The 20,361-nt window shown below is 41.1% G+C and overlaps 2 protein-coding genes across 2 annotated transcripts; both read right to left on the reverse strand.

The window, feature by feature from the left end:
- Positions 1-680: 680 nt before the first annotated feature.
- On the reverse strand, positions 681-6,878 carry hhex (hematopoietically expressed homeobox). Its single transcript, XM_086195076.1, has 4 exons — positions 6,236-6,878; positions 1,857-2,035; positions 1,331-1,381; positions 681-1,218 (listed from the first exon to the last, which is right to left on the reverse strand). The coding sequence occupies exons 1-4, from the start codon at positions 6,627-6,629 to the stop codon at positions 949-951; spliced, it is 894 nt and encodes a 297-aa protein (XP_086051202.1). The 5' UTR covers positions 6,630-6,878; the 3' UTR covers positions 681-948.
- A 1,219-nt stretch (positions 6,879-8,097) lies between these two features.
- Positions 8,098-19,916, reverse strand: trub1 (TruB pseudouridine (psi) synthase family member 1). Its single transcript, XM_086195996.1, has 8 exons — positions 19,725-19,916; positions 19,532-19,630; positions 18,692-18,747; positions 15,392-15,473; positions 15,193-15,265; positions 12,551-12,690; positions 12,352-12,408; positions 8,098-12,259 (listed from the first exon to the last, which is right to left on the reverse strand). The coding sequence occupies exons 1-8, from the start codon at positions 19,870-19,872 to the stop codon at positions 12,078-12,080; spliced, it is 837 nt and encodes a 278-aa protein (XP_086052122.1). The 5' UTR covers positions 19,873-19,916; the 3' UTR covers positions 8,098-12,077.
- Positions 19,917-20,361: the final 445 nt, after the last annotated feature.

The following is a 20,361-nucleotide window of genomic DNA, read 5'->3' on the forward strand; positions in this document are numbered from 1 at the left end:
TATATATATATATATATATATATATATATTATATTCCAATTAAAGTCAGAATGGAAGTAATATTAATGATTTGCTGCAAAAAATGAAATATGCAAATATCTTATAATTTCCAGTGTTACGACGTAGATTTCTCTGTATGTTCCTCCTATAGCTCCGAACAGTGTTCCCAGTGTTGATGCCTCTTCTCTTGAGGCACAGTAAATACTTGAATCCATAATTAATAAATCTCTGAACAGACAGAACTGTGCAAAATGTAAAAAAAAAAAAAAAAAATTAATACGTAAAATATTCTATGCTTTTTAATCAGCCAGCCATTATCTACACCGCTTATCCGTTAAGGGTCGTGGGGAGCAATTAAGGATTCAGTATTTTGCTCAAGGATACTTCGACATGGTCACCCGGGAAAGTTCGGATCGAACCAGTGACACGTCGGTTGCTAGGAGTACACCTTACCTCCAAGCCTTGCGGCCCCTACAAGAATAAGAATAAGAATAAGAATAAGAATAAGAATAAGAATAATAGGGTCTTCGCCTGAAGTACCTTCTGGCTCAGGCCCCAATAATAATAATAATAATAAGAAGAAGAAGAAGAAGAAGAAGAAGAAGAAGAAGAAGAAGAAGAAGAAGAATGTGCATTTATTTAAAAATGCAAAATAATAACCCAGTCCAAATTCATTTCATAATAGTAGGTGACAAATAATCACAAAAATAGTTTATTAGATATCAGCCAACAAAACAGCTTTTGCGCTACATTGATTATTTGATGAAACAACATTTTCATTCAAACAACATGGGGGGGGGGCACTTTGACAATCAAATCACTACAGGTTATTATGCATTAAACTATATACACTTCAACGTTTGGATAGCGCTCGACGTTAAGGGAGGGTGAGTCCAGCGCTCTTCGTCATCCGTCATGTGACGCCCGAGTCAGGAGGGCCAGTGTTTCTCAGAGCCGGGGGTTGAGTGTGAACTCATCGTCTTCCTCTATGTCCAACTCCTGGTCCGTATCGTCTGAAATGCTAGAATCCATCTCCGTGTGGGACTGCTGCGGGGACACGGAGCGCACACAGTGCCCCACCTGCGCCACCTCGGACCCCGACTCACTATTTCTATGCTCCGGGCTGTGGATCGCCGAAGCGTCCGTAGTCTCGTCTGCTTTATTTCTCCCGGGGGACCCGTCATCCTCTGCCTCCCTCTTCCCACCCTGGGGATTTTCCTGACGCAAAGGAACAGAGATGAGAGGCCTTTGATTTGTGACAAAGTCAGAGGAGAGGCTTCAAACTATAGTTTTAAGATTAGATTCGATAGTTTCAGATTAAAACACCCACCTGTTTTAGTCTGCGCCACTTTGCTCGTCGATTTTGGAACCAAGTTTTAACCTGAACAAACAAATAAAATCAGTATGATTATTCTGTGGGATTTTGTGAAAATCTGTGACTGACGAATAAACAGCAACAATTTAGCTTTGGTAGGCTAATGAAACGAAAATGCGGGAAAAAGGATACATGGTTTCACAGTGATTCCTTACAAAATGGGACTAATTGAGCACAACCGTGACACCTTCAGGTGCAGGTCACTAAAGATGTCCGTCTTTTCTTTGATTTGCTCTGAAATGAGCTCCTGACGTCATGACCTTTGAGACGCAGTGCTACATTAACTACACGTGAATCAAATAAGCGCTGTGAACCAAGAGTGTTTCTGATGGAAGCACCGACACACTCGTTTGAAAGACGGGACTTGTAAGATCAACCAGCCACTTCTCATGCTTTATTTAGGCCTGCGGGCTTCAAATTAAACCAAGAACAATCTTTAAGGGTGAAAGTTAAACGTTCTCGGTCTAAGAATGTTGCTCACCTGTCTCTCGCTGAGTTGTAGCATCTTGGCCAGTCTTTTCCTCTCTGGAGGCGAAAGGTATTTCTGTGTCTCGAACTTCTTCTCCAGTTCAATAGTCTGGTCATTAGAGAACCGAACCTGGCCTCCCTTTCTTTTATGTAAGGGCCGCTGGATGAAGGGAGTCCATAGCAGAGGCTTCCCTTTTAGACAAGAAAGACAAGGCAGAGTTCAATAACAGCATGTCCTTTTATATTACTGGATAGTTTCAGCAGGTATTTCATTTTTTTTTAATACTGAGTTGTGTATATTTGTGTTTGGGAGAAGCCAAAGATGTTTCCGTTGAGGTAGAATCAGAAATATCTTCACACTACAATTAACTGCTAACAGGATCAGAACTCAAAAGCTTTGTCGCAGGTATAAGACATTACTAAAGATATTAATGTGTATACGCAGCATATGATATCCATCAGATACTCTTCTGTACAAACTCCTCAACTCCTAAACTTGAGCTACAGAAACCATTCAAACATCAGCTCTTCAAGGACGTTGTAATAGTACTAGTGATAGTTCATATTTCTACTTTTTATGTCTTTTTAATCATTCAAACTTATTCTAAGTGTTTGTACACTGCAGTGAATGGAGAGAATCATCAAATCCAGCCACTTCCCACTCACTCCAACACCTTCTTTAAGAGTCACCACATTACTTTTGAAGATACACATCTGCTGACACTGATATACTAATTCCAGATCAGAACCTTTCCTCCTTACTATTATTGTTGTTGTTATTGTTATTGTTACTATTGTTATTTCATTGGCATTATTTTCAATGTCACATCAAGAAGCTGCAGTTAACCACATAGTACCTCAAATATAGGCCAGTTGATGATGTGCTCTATGTGGTCCAGTGCAAGCGACATAAATCTGGATCGACATTTCCATATCAGATCTGTCAATCAAGTCAATCTATGACAATAATGTCAGCAATGATTACCGATCTGATATTCCACACTCCATTCCAGTTCTATCCCACTTCAATAGCTGTCTTAAAGTTTCAGGGGTTTTTCTTTTTTTCTGCATTTAAGCTATTTTATTCCATTGAAGCTTTTCTTCAGGAATTTCTTTCACTTCAATGCGTTCATATTTTCTGCAAGACATTTTGATGATGATGATGATTATTATTATTACTACTATTATTATTATTACTACTACTACTATTATTATTATTATTACTATTATTATTCTTATTACTACTACTACTACTATTATTATTACTATTATTATTATTATTATTATTATTAGCATTATTATTATTATTATTATTATTATTATTAGCATTATTATTAGCATTATTATTATTATTATTATTATTACTACTACTACTACTATTATTATTATTATCATTATTATTATTATTATTATTACTACTATTATTATTATTATCCTATTGGGGTACAGCAGAGACTGCATTAGACTGGTCATGAGTGTTGGGACTTCCTCTCCGGCTCTGGTTCATGGTCTTACTGGAAGAACAAACAATAGCAGTGCTGCAGCAGCCTCGCTGGCCCGCGGCTCGCCGGACTTTTAAGGAAGGTCGTGACAGACAGAGAGAAAACTATGGCCAAATATCCGCTTCATGTGCTTCCTGCTTTGTGGTGTGATTATGGGCGATGGTATCCACCAGCAGACACTCGTGTCCTCTGCCCTCATTGACACACACACAAATCTGTTGTGGTCGAAACTGCTGTACTGCTCATGTTGTTCCTGGAAGAAGAAAACCCCACTTCGGTTACAGTCAAACTTGCTGGTTGATTATGAGATGTTCATATAATGTTTGTGCGTACAATTAACTCGTAATAAACCCACGTACTGTTTATGATAAAAGACGTATGAAATTTATGACGGAGTATTTCTCATTTTCTTTATGGAAAAGAAAACGGCCTCTTTTGAAAAGGCTACAGACGATTTCGCGCTTTTCCTTCTCTTCGCCTTCCGTTTCTTTACCAATGGAAAAGTTAGTCGCGGATATTTGTTAGTCGCGCTAACAAGTTGTAAACCACAAAATACTTGCCTCTCGGTGCAAGCAGCGACACAAATAAATATATCGATACATCATCACCATCCATTCTCTCCGCGCTTGATCATGAAATAAATGTTCCTTCTTTTCTTGCATAGAAAATGTAGAAGAACAGCTGCTCTTCTGAACAGCAGAGTGTTGTTCTTTGCTTTGATTGATTCAAGTGGCATATTTATTGGCTTGTGAATAGAAAAATAAACTATTGATAACTACATAAGCGCGGTAGGACGTGCGTTTAACTTAACAGCCCAAATCAGACCGTCGGGATTTTGACAGCTGCAGCGGTGACTTATTGACCAACGACAGCCTAGCATTTCCAACCACGTTTTAATAGAAAACAATGAGGCGAAATGCCGAACAAGCAACCACTGGGATTTATAGGCAACACTTTGCTGTGGCTCCTTGACTTCTCACGTGGCATTTGACTGTAATTAGGATTTACATTGGGCTTTAATTGCAGAAATGCGCACATGCAAAAAAAGTGAGGAACGTTGGTATTGTATGCTGTCCTGCTGTAACCCTGTATGCATGTCTTCATTGTTATCATTTTATTGTTTAGTAATGTATTCATTTTATTACGTTTGTGTTTATTTGATTTTGTATCTTCATTTTCCGTAATTCTTATTCTTATTCTGATTATTATTATTATTAGTATTATTATTATTACTTCTTGTCTATGGTTGGAAATTATTTTGTATATGTAATTCATTTATTACTATCATTACAATTTCCAAACTTCTCAGTGATTATGATAAAAACAATCACAATATTCACAATAATAATTAAAATAAGGACAGTGTAGAGGGAAAGTTTTAATTTCTACTTTTGACTTAATCCCTTGTTTGTTTGAGAAAACTATTTCAGTTAAACAGACAGACTTGGTCAGTCAAATAAAAATCTTTCCATTTTAATGCACTGAATCTATAATTATCTTGTGACGTATGTTGTCCATTTTAGAATGGTATTTACCATCCTGCTTTCAGCTTGAATGCGTCTTTTGCTATTATTGTACGGACTTTTTCATCTTCTAAATGACACATTTCTGTTGAGACTACATGTTGCTTGATGTTCTGCTCTGTCTGCTTCATTTTCAATCATATAGAAAACCAGCCACATCCTCGCTAGCCAGGCAGAGGAAGTGCAACAATATGTGAAAAACGGATCCCGGGCTATCAGAGGCCGAGTGTTTCCTGAATATGTCTGTATTGAGGATGTCGATAAAATAATCAGCAGCGTGCAGCGGGCTCCCGAGGAAGCGGCTGGCCGGGGTGAGCCAGGAAAACATTCAACAGCTTCTGAAAGAAGATTTACTCCTATCGACAGGCTCACGGCTTCCGCTATGAACGGAAAAAGGCCTGGCCTGTTCAATCAGCACGCACGTACGCACGCACGCACGCACGCACACACACACACACACACACACACTAGTTGTGTGTCGCTTCGACTGTCACATGTCAGTCTCCCAGGGAATCCAATACAATCAATTTAACGCTAAACGCTCTCTACTTTGGTGCTCATGAACCAAGCTTTCTCTATCTGTGATTGGCTAAATAAAGAGTTGAGTGTGGCAAGATGCTTTACGAGCCTAACCAGTGGGGGAAGGGGTTGGAGGGGGGGGGGGGGGGGGGCTCACAAGTGCAAAACACATACACAAACACACACATACAGACGCTCAAAAGTGAAATAACAAGTGATTTAGAACCCAGATATGTTTTAGTCATGGACTGACTTACTCGTCTGATGTTCCAGAACAATGGGAGACAGGAAATCGAGTCAAGGTTGCCATGCAGTCCCCCCCCCCCCCACCCCTTATCACCCACCACCACCACCACCACCACCACTCGCGGACTGATTGGATAAACCTGGCTATTGTGGCCGCTAAGGTGTCTGCCACATTAATAATGTGACTTAAATGTGCGTGGTCACATCATGGGTAAAATATGTTCACAGTATACATTTACATGCAACGAGAGTTGGATACGCATACATGGCCAAGCGTAATATGCAAAAACGGTTTCGTTGATGCTGAAAGACGCAACAGTTTGTGGCTCAAAAAACGCTCTGACTGCCACATCACCAAATTATGTTATTGTTTTCGTTTTGTGACAACACTGATTTTGCAAGAAAGATGAACGCCAGCCACATTCAGAGTGAAATCATTTGTCACGTCTAAGACTTGTAAGCTTCGGGGTAACTCGGGTTTTTGTCTGGATATAAAAGTATGTGCCTGCATGTTGAGCTGAGTGAAAACAATTACTTTCACAGGAAACGAAACATTTACAACACATTTTAAACTTTTTACGCACGCATTCGGGCCAACTCACCGAGTGGGTCGTGCCTGAGCAGAGCTTGTGCGTACTCCCCCATGGCGCGGTGGTGCTGTTGCTGGTGGTGGTAGGGGTAGATTGCGCCTGCGAAAGCCCCAGCTGATGAGGCGTACGTCGCTGTCAACGCTGCAGCTGCGTGGTGCGACAGTGCTGGGTGGATAGGCGTCGGCTCGTAAATAGGCGTCCGGTATGTTGAGATGAGACTTGTAAAAGAGGAGTTGGGAGATGGGAGAGTCGGTGTGGGGATGACGGGAGTGGAGCAGGAGGAAGACGAGGGGTTGGAGGAAGAGGTCGCGGTGGCGGGCCCGCTCCTTCCCAGAATGTCGTCGATGTAGAAGGGAGTCGGGTGAGCTGGTTGGATGGGAGTCGGTGCGTAAAGAGGGACGCTCATGGTGCCGTTTACCACTGCTACGCACTGCACTGGGGGTAAATTCTCTGCGTCCCCCTTCTCTCCCCACAACCTTCCTCTTTTTTGACAACCTCTCAGAAGCACTTCTTTACATACCAACGTAGACAATTGTAACTTCAAGGCAAACTGCAGCCCACTGACCTGTATAAGCAAAAAGAGAAGCTCTCTTCGCCGTGGTGGAGACGGTTAAAGTGTTTTGGTGTTCCTCAGAACGCGGTGCACTACTTGATCCAACTGTTGGGCTGTTATCTGGTTGCAGGCGGAGGAGGGAGGAGATAAGTGGCGTTGCAACTTCCTGCAGGTGGCTGGTGACTGTTTTTGATTGGCTTACTCGCCGCTCTAATCGACCCACACAGTGATCAGATGTCAGTAGTGGAGATATAACTGTATTCAGGAGAATCAGTTCATTCCAGCAAATCATCTGGCACCAAGCAAACATCCAAATGTTTTGTTCTGTTTTGTTTTGGGTTTTTTTTTTTTTTGGGGGGGGGGGGGGGGAACCGCTGATGAAATTGATACAAAGCTGGTCTTCCAAACCCCGCAGTGGGTCCATCTCACAAACACTGAATGTGGTTACTGCAGCCTATGGCATAAAAATCACGTCAGGAAAATGGTCGTTATTGGTTGGTAATTGTAGATCATGTGGTTAAACAACATAAATGATGCTCTGTGTTGTCAGTTTGAGTCACTGTACATAAAGATTCCCGACCAGGGCTCTTCAGGTTTTGAGCTGATGCTGGATAACTCACCGTCACACTCACGGGGTTTGTGTTCTCCCAAAATAAACCGGGTTTTTGTTTTGATCGACAGTGCGATTATTCAGTCGCACAGAAACTGGACACGTTTTTACAGTAATGTTGCCTGAGATCGGCAGAGAAACGTGAAAAATGAATGTATGATCCCTTTGAATAGTATGGCTCCTGTATAATAAATAATAAAGTCTTCCTATGCTCTGTTTTCCCGGATATATTTGAATTATTTGATATGAGTTATCGTCTAAAAGTTCAGATTTCCACTTTCGCGTTGATGTATTCATGTACGTGCTATTTTAAATGCTTTCTCTGATCATGGGTGAGAAATTCTTCCTGGAAGTTAATCACTCCGCATCAGTTGGTCAAGCTGTTGCAGAACATGGGAATTAATCACATTGTGATGAGTACAGACTTCACTTCCCTGGTCACAGTCCGACCTCCTCTGCCTGCAAATTACACCCAACATCAGAACTATTACCTCCTTTACCGTCACTTTACACAATAGGTTACACGATGCAAAATAATGGATTTTTTTAATATAAGATACATTTTTGCAAGTACTAAAAACACATTTTTGATTTGAAAAAATACGTTTTTCTTTATTTCAAAAACATAATGGAAAAACTCAGAAGTCATACAATGTACTTACTGAATTGTTTCCTCATCACTGATGACGAGAAAAGAAGATGAAACTTGAGGTAAAACTGGACAGATATAAGCATAAGCCATCAGATCAGTTCTGATTTATTCAAAAGGGAGCAGGAGTACTGTTAGTGCCCAGTTACACGTTAATGTGAACCCGGTTTGCAGCTTCCGTCATGTTTTACTTTACTTGTACTTTATGTTGTAGCAGGTTGTAAAATATCTGCTAATAGAAAAAACATGAACTTTATTTTAATTAATACATCGTTTTAATTGCTCAGTGAGGTTCAAACAGAAGGTGATATAGCAGAAAATAATCTGCCACTATTGTAATGTAGTAATATTCCTTTAAAAGTACATTTAAATATTCAAACTATCAGTTCATACGAAGTGTCGCAATATTCAGTGTAATGTTGAGTGTGTGGATGAACAGCGCTTCCTTGATGCTAACGTACATCTTCGTTCCCACCTTGGCACACAAACGCGACGGGTCAGGATCCACAAAACTGGGATTCGGCGTCGGAAGCGCGAGCCCATGTGTTATCAGTGCTTTACTTTATCTCTGTTCAATGTTTTTTATGTAGTGGCAAGAAATATGTCCAAAGTGGCAGAAGAAGGACCTAAAGCCACATTTAAAAACGCTCAACCGTCACTTGGGTGCTATAAAAAAAGAAGAGCCGCGCAACAGCAACACCGGCGCTCATTAACCTGAATTTTGAGTGGTGCTGATGCGGGTCTTCGCCATGAGACAGTTCACATGCAGAAATGCAGTCCGTTTCTCGAACTACCTGTTCTGGTAACTAAGTCTAAATGTACTGGAATTCCACGGAATGTACCATGTATAGTATTTGTTTTCCATGCATGACTGCTGTACACGCGGCCATGCTACCTTACATTGGTCTTTGACTAATCAGCCAACTGGGATATTTAACAATGTAATACAAATTTACTGCAATTCACATCTTCAAAGTGCATCTACACTGCCAGTGATTAACTCATGATTTGAATGTTTGTCCTCCATCACCACGTTTAAGGGGATTTCGCTTACTTACGATAATGACAGCGCTCATTTGTCCCCTATTAAAGCACCGACACCTAAGACTTCTCTGGTAGACTCTTTATTAGCATGAATGATATGGTCACAAGTCACACTGCAGAGTTGAGAGGACATATCGCCTCTCACTGATAGGTGGGCTCACTTATCGAAGCGAATGGGTTGATTTTCTGATGCGTCTTTAAAGCGCACGCCGCTAACTGCCAACTTTCCAACGGCTGTAATTTAGATAAAGTGGACTTAGAGAGCAAACAAGGATATGCGCAGCCTTGAAGACATGAAAGAAATCAGCAAACTACTAATATTTGGACTGAGACAATCATTGTAGCTCATTGATCCGGCTAGCTTCCCGTGGCGTCAGACTCCTGTCCAGAAACGATTGATAACTTCTCAGCAGAGGAGCTGCAGCACAGCTGGCGCCATGTATCTCCCTTCCTATGATTCACTGAGGGCACACACTTACAGTTTATCATCAGAACACGTGTATGCTTAAATAACATCACCTAGAGCAGCTTAGAAAATTCCACATTATGGTTTCCATTTTTATTATTGCTTTTGTCAATTAGTTGTAGTCGAATGACTGACCAAACACCATGTTCATTCTGGCTACCTTGAACACTCCCCTAAACTTTTGCAGAACCACTGGTTTGATACTCATCAAAGCAGTGAACAGTTTGATAAGGGCATTAAAAAAGGTAGGAAAACCTAGCAAATGCTAAGGGCCCTCCACTGGAGGTTGCCCAATAATGGCTGAGACCACCATAGAACCCCTTGAAGTTGTTACTGCCTGTACGAGGCAGCAATACATACTGTATTAAGGTGATTCTTGGATTGTGTGCTCCAAGTAGAGACTGAGGTACCACACAAACCCCTTAAAGTATCCAAGTATCAAATGTGAAACTTCACATTCTGCATGTTTGACTTCCTGTTCATGTGTTCAGTCTTTGCCCTCTAACTGTTTCAACATGGTGTTTTCCAGTTGTGCTGCTCTTAAGCTGGTGTCTTCATATGTGAAAGCAAATCACCTTCACTGGGTTTAGCCATGATTCCTATATGCAAAATATTTTTCCTCAAAGTAATTAATATCTGATGGCTTGAGGTAAATGCTGCAAAGTCAAAGTCCTCAATCGTTTGATCCCTCAAGCAAAGCGCAGATCCTCAAGTTATACTTGACTAAACATACTAAACATCAGTAATTGTGTATATGGGTTAAAAAATGTTAATATGGCGCTTTATGCTTCATGGATTATTTACATGACTATTTTTCTTGTTCCAGGTTTCCTGAAATTGTTTACTTAAACCTGCACATACAGACTTTTGTAGTTAAATATACGCAAAAATGCAGCAATTCCAGAACAGAGATATGAACGCTGGTTAAAGCAAGGCTTACGTATTACTTCGAGTCAAAGATCTAAAGTTGTATGATTTCATATGTCAGAAAACTATGTCGACAATAAAACAATTAACAGGCTAAGCTATTACAAAACTAGAAAAGCACTCAGACGGCGCACTGCTTCGGTGAACTTAGCCGAATCACATACAAACACTGCCATTTTTCACTGTTTCACAGATCTGCCCCGTATTGGAATGTGCCCTAGCCTAGTTTTGTTGAAACTTAAACTCATAGTGAGCTGCTGTAACGAAAACACGAGGCTACCTCCTTGGCAGAGATACAAAAACAGGTTACTTGCCCTTTTTTCCTGGAGCCATTTCATCGCATTTTGTTTCTCGGGTCTTATTGAAGCTGCAGCAGTGACAAGAGGGCCCTCACACCAACGTCTATGTACTGCAGCAATGTAGCTATAGAGCGAGGGACATCAAACGTGACAATATTTGGAATTCTTAAATTGTTTTCTTAATCTGACTAACCACAACAAACTTTTCATAAAATAACATAATAGACAGGAATTAACAAGTGAAGCTGTGTAAATATTTGGCCTTTTAAAATGGGATAAACAACTAAAATTATCGATCCAACATTGAAATTCTAAATTGGTTCAAAAGTTTTTCATTTCAATTGTATTCCAAATAAATTTTAGAAAAAAAATGACATTACCTACATTGCAAGTCCGATTTCATTAAGAACACAATTTCAGCAAATCTCCGCAACTAAATCTCAAGGCTGACAGTCAGCTATTTGCCCTGCGTTTATAAATGTTGTAGTATGTGGCAGAAAAGTTTCCTACTCTTCCCAATGACAATACTTCATGCAGACAATGCATTAAACCACACAAATATATTACAATAAACATATTATACAAAATAATGCCATATAAGTTTAAAGGAAAATGCCAACATTTTAGGAAATACATTTACTATCCATCATTCTTAGTGTCAGAAAAGCTGATAGATACCCTCGTCCTTTCTGTGTGCACCACGGAGCTCCTGACCCCACCACACAGCTGACCTCTAGTTAGCGTAGCTGCAATGACTACTAAGAGTAGGGTAGTAAAGAAAGCATCTCAAAAGTCATCAACTACGCTTGATACAAATTTTGGGATGTTATTTTAGAGCCATATACATACCCAGAACTACTTCACTGACCATGCGGAGGGATTTAACATTGGAGCTTCAGTTGACTAAACAAAAATTTTAGACAACCTGAAGAGCGACTGTAGCTATTAACCACAGCTGACTTTGTAATAGAGAATGAAGAGGATTATGTCTGGGCAAACCAAGACCCTGACAGTGATTTATTTGAGCCAGAACATAAACAGAAGAACTGCAGGCTTTGGAGGCGGAGGGAATTAGATGGGACGGAAGGCTCAGAAAGGCAAAGTTGTTTAGAGATTTTTTTTCAGTTTTATCACAGTGAAAGTAAAGCCAAACCCTAGTCCAGATACTGTAACTAGAAGTCAGTTGACCTGTCAGGGTCTCAAGCTCTCCAAGAGTGGGGTATTTATCTGCTTGTAAGGCTATAAAAATAATGGACAATTGGCAGATTTCCCAAAAAGTTGGTGTGTTCCTAAACGAACGTGCCTCTCAACAGTCAGTTTCTGGTGGTTCGGGACCATCTGGAGCCTTCTCTAACCCAGAGCATGGTTGCAGTGATTGAAGAATATGTTCCAGGGTCCAGTGCTCCTCACGTAAGGCATGCTGCTCCAATGTGAACTGACCCTGCTTTGTGCGAATCAGCTCTTTTACATGAGCGCATGACGACAGAGCTGCAGCAGAGAGGGATTCATCTTATGGTTAAGAGTGAACAGGGTTCATTTCAATTTGAATTCATAGTGAAATACAGTGCATTGCCTCTCACCTTTTCCCAGGTCATCTACTAAACTTCTGACATAAAACCCACCACCACATTCAATATCTGCAATGGAGAGAAAACTACACTGACATTTCTATAGAAGGTGCAATTGAATCTGAAACAGATTCAAAGAAAAGGCAAAAAGAAGTTATTTTAAATAGCAGAAAATACAGGTAATCCTGGCTTACAAAACAAAAATACAAACCTAGAGTGAAGAGAGGAGGCTTGAACTCTTGGAGGGTCAGGTTGTACACTGTGACTGATCTGGCAGGCTTGGCATCAACCTTCTGACCTTTCTTCAGCAGGACAGACATACGCTGGCCATCTTGTTTCAGAGCAGAGTAGCTAAAATGAAAAAGAATCAAACCATACTCAGAGGTGCTGTCACCATAAAATCCTGCAGAGGGAACATTATTCACACCCTAAATCGAAACTATTGCTAAAATCTGTATAAAACCTGAGAATCTCCTGTTATGAAGATGGGATAAATGAACAAAGATTGTTATTTGTGCCCTCTAGAGGCCACCATGTTCACATTGGGTGAGTGTTTCTCTGAAATAATGACTTCTATTCTGACACTGTTGAAACAACATATTACTAGGCCTGCATGATTATGGACAAAATCGAATTTTAATCATTTTGATTATTAATTTATTGAAAAGGAAAGGAAAAATTATGTGCTAGAAAATAATAATGTATTGCTAAAAAACATAATTGTCCAAATGCTACACACCACGACTATACCTGGGGGAGGGGTAACTGTATATAGCTGGACCTTGTTTAGTGATTAAAAATGTGGCTAATTTGTCATATGTATAATTTTTTTTTTTTTATTTAGCACAGTCTTTGGTCTGCTTTGGGTTGACCGTTCCTTTGAAAGGCATCAAATGCCAGCACTAAATTTGATCAGTTTCCACAGAGCTCTAAAAAGTTCATCTGTTGTTTTCAGATCATTTACCATTATGAGAGCAAAACTGTGTTAGCTTAAAATGAAGTTTTGCACTGAGTTGAGCGCCACAGTTCTCCAGGGAGATGGAACACCAACAGCCCGGGGAGATGGAACACCAACAGCCCAGGGAGATGGAACACCAACAGCCACCACCAACCCCCCACCGACACAAAGGACAACACTGATGCTCAAGTCCTGCAGTGAGTTGCTAAAACTGCTGTTCACTTCATGTGTAGCAAGAGAGCTTTGCCAAGGCAGCCATTGATAAATGTGAGATGTTTGTCCCTATCTTAGGACATCTCCTCATATTTCTTGGAATTATCCTCAAACGGATCCCATTCCGATACATGGAAAGCCCATTCTAAATTCTATATTCCAGCCCCAGGTAATGCTGACCAAACATGTATCAAGATTCTGGTAATGCATTATCTACATCTCATATGAAATTCCTTAAGAACACACACTTAAGGGATTTGTTTAACTGTAAAATGAGATATTTCAGAACTTGACGGCCATGTTGAACAAACCAGTGACCAACTGAGAAGCTGTGAATGCCATCTACGACCACTCTATGACATTCAGAAAAAAATTCATCTGTAATTAAAGGCCATGTGATGTCAGTGTGATTTGTTACCACAATTGAAAGCATTTCTAGTAAAATCCTGAAGCTAAGAAGGGACTGGTCACATTTATAGATTGGCATTTAGGTCAACTGCTTCAAAACTGAATGCCCTGTGCACAACTATGTCAGTCTTGATTCCTGCAGATGATGGCAGGAAGTCTGGGGGTTTTTCCACATGTTGTCCTCCGAAGAAGACCCAAACTCCATAGTGGACCACAGTATGGACCAACAGAAAAGGAACTTAGTTCTCTTTATGGTCCGCTTCACCTGTGATTGGCCTCAGTTTTCCTTTCTGCTCACACTATCTGGAGCTCAGACCTTGGCTGTGTGGATTATGCGTAATTTTCACCTGGAACAAGATGGTTGCTACTATACTTGCTTTTTTTCAAAGTCTGAGCATCATGTGATCTCTGCTTGTACATGTGATCTATCTATGGCAAGGCTGGAGGGCTATAATTCAATAGCAAAGTGTGAACATAACCTGGAGCACATTCTGTTCACAATGCAGGGATTAGCGAACTGCAATATGCACAGGGAAGTGAACTTCGACTTGAAGGGTCTGAGTTCATTTGAGATGTTTACATGTGTGCAAAAAATGCTGACTCGTAGATATGACTCCCCTAAAAACCCCTTAAACTAGTTTTTAAAAATCGCACACAAGGCTCAAAAAAATCAAATTCAGTTGGCGGAATCAAATAGGATGCTTGTAAACTTTTTGATTGTAGACTGGCATCTATGTCAATCAATAGCGCTGTATGTGCATTAAGGTCACCCATATGATAGACCCTGCACACAGTCCTACACCCTTCAAATTGGCTACTTCAGGTTTGTGATTTATTAATTTGAACGTGAATAAAACTTAATCATGCAACACTTCAGACTTTCCAAATGTTATCACACCAAATGGGTTACGTGTTTATGTGTACGGAACCAAGGCCTGCTCAAATGGGACTAGTCAAAGCTATTGCACATAGAAGCCATAAACTGCCCTGTCCCAACATTTTTTCCCTTGCCAACAGATTCTGTACCCACATTCAGAATCTGTTTATAGAGGCTACTGTATGAAATTTATGAAAAATAAACATGGTTCTGTCCTTTAACATGGAGAAAATTGACAATTTGGCATCAACTAAAGGTCCATTATTTACCAGGTTCTTCCAAATTGTTGGAGTGGATAATTTGACCTATTAGTTAGAAGAGAGCAATTCTGGTCTGCAGCTGACATTCCTCAACAGTTCACTCTCAAAAACGCCATGAATGGAAACCTCTTACTCACAGTGGGGGCACTTGCATGATTTCACCAACAAAGGTTTTCAGCTTGTCCTCAATGTCCAACCTAGTAATATGTTCTGTGGACAGGTAAACATAAAAAAGGAAATAATGTTCATCTTCCTGCAGAAAGAGAGGCTTTCAAAAAAATATATCACACTAAGATGTTTTGTTTACATAGAATAATATCATTGATTTGTTCTTACCGAAGTCTTTCTCTGAGGTAACACTGCCAGTGGCATCAAGAGTATCTGTCGCTTTTCCAAGTTCCCCAACAGCAACATACTTCTGAAGAAAATGAAACACATCCCTGTTGTCTTTATTCAAGCCTGCAGACATTTATGCAACTTAAAATGGGTTAAAATGACACGATTACAAAAGCATGGTTGGAGTGAGTATAAAAGTACATTTGCTGTGTCCCAATTGTAATCAGTCTGTCACAATTTCAGTCATATAAAGTCTTAATGTAAGTTTCAAGGGGCAGTTTTAGATTCCGTAGCACAATCTTACATTCATAAATACAATTCATAGCTTTCCAGTGCACTGAAAATGATAGTAATAATGAAGTTTTCTCCTCCTCGAACCATCACTGTATCGTGGTGGAGGAGTGCCCTAAGGACCCAAGGAGCTATGCTGTTGGGGGTATTTTGCCCCTGGTTGGGTCACCTAATGCAGATTGGTTCTCGGCAAAGGGCCAGACAAAGAACGGTTCAAAAGGCCCTTCATGAGAAAAAAGAGCAAGAGTCCAAGTTCCCAGCCCAGAGGGATACCTGGGCCCCACCCTGGAGCCAGGCCTGGGATAGGGGCCCCTTGAACGAGCAATCTGGTGGCCAGGCATTCCCTATGGGGCCCAGCCCAAACTGGTTATATGGGCTCATCTCCCTTTGGGCCCACCACCTGTGGTACAAACCAGAATGTTCTGGTGCTCTATGGCTCGGGCAGCAGTCTGATCCCCAGCTAGGGAAGCTGGCTTTCGGGACATGGAATGTCACCTCTCTGGCGGGGAAGGAGCCAGAGGTGGTGGTGAAATATAGCACTTGTTCCAAAACCCAAGTCCTTGAGAAGGGTAGGACTCTCTCCTTTGCTGGACTTGCTCCTGGTGAGAGGTGGAAGGCTGGGTTGGGCTTTCTGATAACCCCCAGACTCTCTGCCTGTACACTGGGGTTCACCCCGGTGGACAAAAGGGTTGCTTCCCTGCACCTTGGGGTCGGAGAACAGGTCCTGACTATTGTCTGCGCTTATGGGTGGGTACTCTTGTGCAGAGTATCCACCCTTTTCGGAATACCTAGGAAGGGTGCTGGATACCACCCCAAATGGGGACTCTGTTGTCCTACTGGGGGACTTCAGTGCTCATGTGGGCAATGACAGTGTGTCCTGGAGGGGCGTGATTGGGAGGAATGGCTGGCCTGACCTGAACCTGAGTGATGTTGAGTTATTGGACTTCTGTGTGAATCGCGGTTTTCCCATAACCAACACCATGTTTAAACACAAGAATGACCTTTGGTGCACATGGCACTAGGACATCCTAGGTTGTTGGTCTATGATTGATTTCATAGTCATATCATCTGATCTGCAGCTGTATGTTCTGGACACTCAGGTGAAGAGAGGAGCTCAACTGTCACCTGATCACCATCTGGTGGTGAGTTGGATCAGATGGCAGAGGAAGATACCATGCAGATCTGGTAGGTCCAAACAAATAGTGAGGGTCTGCTGGGAACGCCTGGAGGAAGATGTCAAGATGATCTTCAACTCCCAGACTTGTTCCCAACGAGGGTTGGACTCCACCAACCCTCAGCGCTCTTTGTCACTGGTTCTGTTCATAACTTTTATGGACAGAATTTCTAGGTGCAGCCAGGTGGTGGAGGGTGTCAAGTTTGGTAGTGGGTGGATGTCGTCTCTGTTTTTTGCAGATGACGTGGTCCTCTTAGCTCCATCAAACAACAATCTCCAGCACCTCCTGGGGGAGTTTGCAGCCAAGTGTGAAGCAGCTGGGATGAGAATCAGCACCTTCAATTATGAGGCCAAGGCCCTCAGCTGGAATAGGGTGGAGGTCCTGCTTTAGGTGGAGGAGTTTCAGTATCTTGGGATATTGTTCAAGGGTGAGGGTAGGATGGAGCAGGAGATTGACAGGCAGATTGGGCTGGGGTCTGCAGTGAGGTGGGCACTAAACCGGTCCGTTGTGGTAAAGAGGGAGCTAAGCCAAAAGGCAAAGCTCTCAATTTACTGGTCAATCTATGTTCCAACCCTCACCTATGGTCATGAGCTCTGTATGATGACCAAAAGAACAAGATCACGAAAACCAATGGCCAAGATTAATTCTTCTGAAGGATGATGGGGCTTAGCCTTAGAGATAGAGGTGGTTTAGGCATCTGGTGAGGATGCCTCCTGGACGCCTACCTCGGGAGGTTTTTCCGGGCATGTCCTAAGGGGAGGAGGCCTCGGGCCCACCCACGACACGCTAGAGGGATGATATCTCTTGGCTGGCTTGGGAATGTCACGGGATTCCCCCGGATGAGCTGGTGGAAGTGGCTGGGTAGAGGGCAGTCTGGGTTTCCTTACTGAGGCTGCTTGCCCCGCGACCCAGATAAGCGGAGGACGATGACAACAAATTAAGTTTTCAAAATCATCAATATTCTTACCAAAAGTCTCTTAATGCTCACAGTGGAACAAATACCACTTCAATGGTGCCATTTATATTGTTAAAGGAATGTGCCTACTGTCAGTAGGAATATTCATTGTTCATCCCTTTTAGAGCCAGTCACACAGACACCCTTCTCTCCTGTCTTACGCGAATTAGAAGGGTCCAGACACCCACTGATGACTGACTGCTAGTTAGCTGAGCTGAAATGAATGCCAGCTGTGTCAAAAACCTTTAACAATTTTTTCTATTTTCTATTGGTATGTAAGTTGGTTAAACTGTTCTGAATGATGTCAATTTTGTCTTATTTTAATACTTCCCATTCCAACACAGTCTCAATGTCAATTTTTTCTGAAACCAAAGACAAAAAAGGAAAAAATGGCAAAAATATCTAAATGTTGTCCATTTATTTAGCATTGTAACATTTAATTATAAAACGTTAAACCTGTGACTACAGTGAGATCATGTGTTTTTTTTAATTAGCAACAGTGATTTTGTTCGAATTTCAACCCTCTGTTGCATAAAGAAGCATAAATTTTTTTCTCCCCCAGTCGGTGTGGTTGACATGTCAACATGTGGTTGAGCGTGACATGTCTCTATTAAATTCATTATTGATGATATTTACTACGTATATGAAAACATTGCATCTGTGAGGAGCTCAACAGGTCCTACATTGATAACTGTGAGGACAGAAAATAAACTACAGTTACACATAATTAATGCTCACAGCTTTGATCCCAGTGTTACAAACTAACAATTCATGGGAATTCACACATTCAGTATGAGCAGAACATGATATTGTTCCTGTAACTTCTAGTATTTTTGCTGTGGATGTCATTAAATTTTACATGAGAATAAACAAACTCACCTTTGAACCAGCCAACATTGTAGTGAGCATTTTTGTGCCATTCCCAATGCCAATCACTGAAAACAGACAGACTGGTTTAAGTCTTATTATCCTCTATAGGGGGGCACTGTTCATAACACTAAATGCTATAAGACCATCCTGGACCAAAATACAAAGAAGGTTTTGTTTATGCAGCTTTACCACCAAGACTCCAGATGTTTGTCTTGTTTTACCACAGTCTAGAGCTGGGAAATCAATATTCAGAACCTCTTACAGAGAGACTTAAAAATGTAATTCTCTTGCATCGGAAATACAGATGTATTTAAAACAAAACACAGTGATTATTTTGAACAGTATTGCACTGGTGTTTCAGAAGTAGCTTTATAATAATCACATTTTCTTACAGATATTTCTTTAACTTGGTTAAGACATTAATATTTGGCAAACAGTACTGTGCAAATGTTTGTGTTTTCTTTTATCATAATTTAAGTCTGTATATTTAAGTTGAGAAGCACAATTCAAAATTAAATCTTCTGTGCCTTTTGACTTACTAGGCTAAGACAAATTGCAATACTGAGCACAATGACCACACTTAGTTGGAACAGTGTTTTTTTCAAGTCTGAAACAGTAACTGTGCACAGTTATTCAGTACTTAGATGAGATTAGTACTGTACATGATAAATTCGATGAACCATCTGTGAAACCAAAGATACACTTACATTCACCAACGTACTGTACGCCATCTACTGAATAGTTATTCACTTAGGGCTGTAGGGGTACGTTGTTTGCTTTACCTCCTGTCCTAATAAGCACTATGACAGCAGCACCTGCTGTAATTAGACCATCTGTACCTGACCTTACCTAACACCCCACTGGCTGCACTGTCCAGCGTCCCTCCGTGACCTATTTTCAGACTCTGTTTCTTCCTCTTCCTCGGATTCGGGTTCTGCACACCAGCCTCTGAAAGGTAAATTCAACATGATATGAGGTCAGTGTCCCTGCACATCACCACATGACAACAGACTTGCTCTCCACTCGACATCTTCACGGTTACCCTTTAGCAAAGCTTCTTTGAGCGCATTCAAGACGGTAGCAGATGTCGGCCCTTGTTTTTTATAAATCGCAAAGACTCCATTCAAAGACTGTAGTTTGGATAAAGAACTAGTGATCGGGGCAGCTGTGTTGGCTAACCCACCAGCCATGCTTGTTTAACTCTTCTTCGGTGAAGGGTATGCTTCTTCTTTTTCTTGCTTAAACTGCGCGTAGGACATTCGTTGTTGAATTACCGCCATCTCCTGGTTAAACTTGTTGCTGCATAGCGATGACTGCTTGGGAGAGGGCAGACGAAGACGAGTAAGACGGCAAATGAGAGACAGAATAGCATCCGTGAGCAAAGCTATCTCTTGAAAGAAGATAAGTTTACTGTGGAAGGCAGAAAGATGAGGCTTCAAACTCGGCTCTCAGCATCTGCATGGAAAAAACAATGTTCGTTGGGAGCCGCATTTATTGAAGAACATACTGAATTTTTTGAGGGACAACTGGAAAAAAATGCTCACAAAATTTAAAGTTAATGTTAACTTGTAGGATTTTTTCATAGACCTGCTAAATCCAAATTACTGTAAAATGAGAGAGAAATTAATTGATTCAATGTATTTGAGCTTTTGCAAAGAACTTCTGAACCAGAATACATT

Source organism: Aulostomus chinensis, chromosome 23, assembly GCF_037954235.1.
Source record: "Aulostomus chinensis isolate RoL2024-O1b breed Wild chromosome 23, RoL_Achi_v1.0, whole genome shotgun sequence".
NCBI lineage: Eukaryota > Metazoa > Chordata > Actinopteri > Syngnathiformes > Aulostomidae > Aulostomus > Aulostomus chinensis.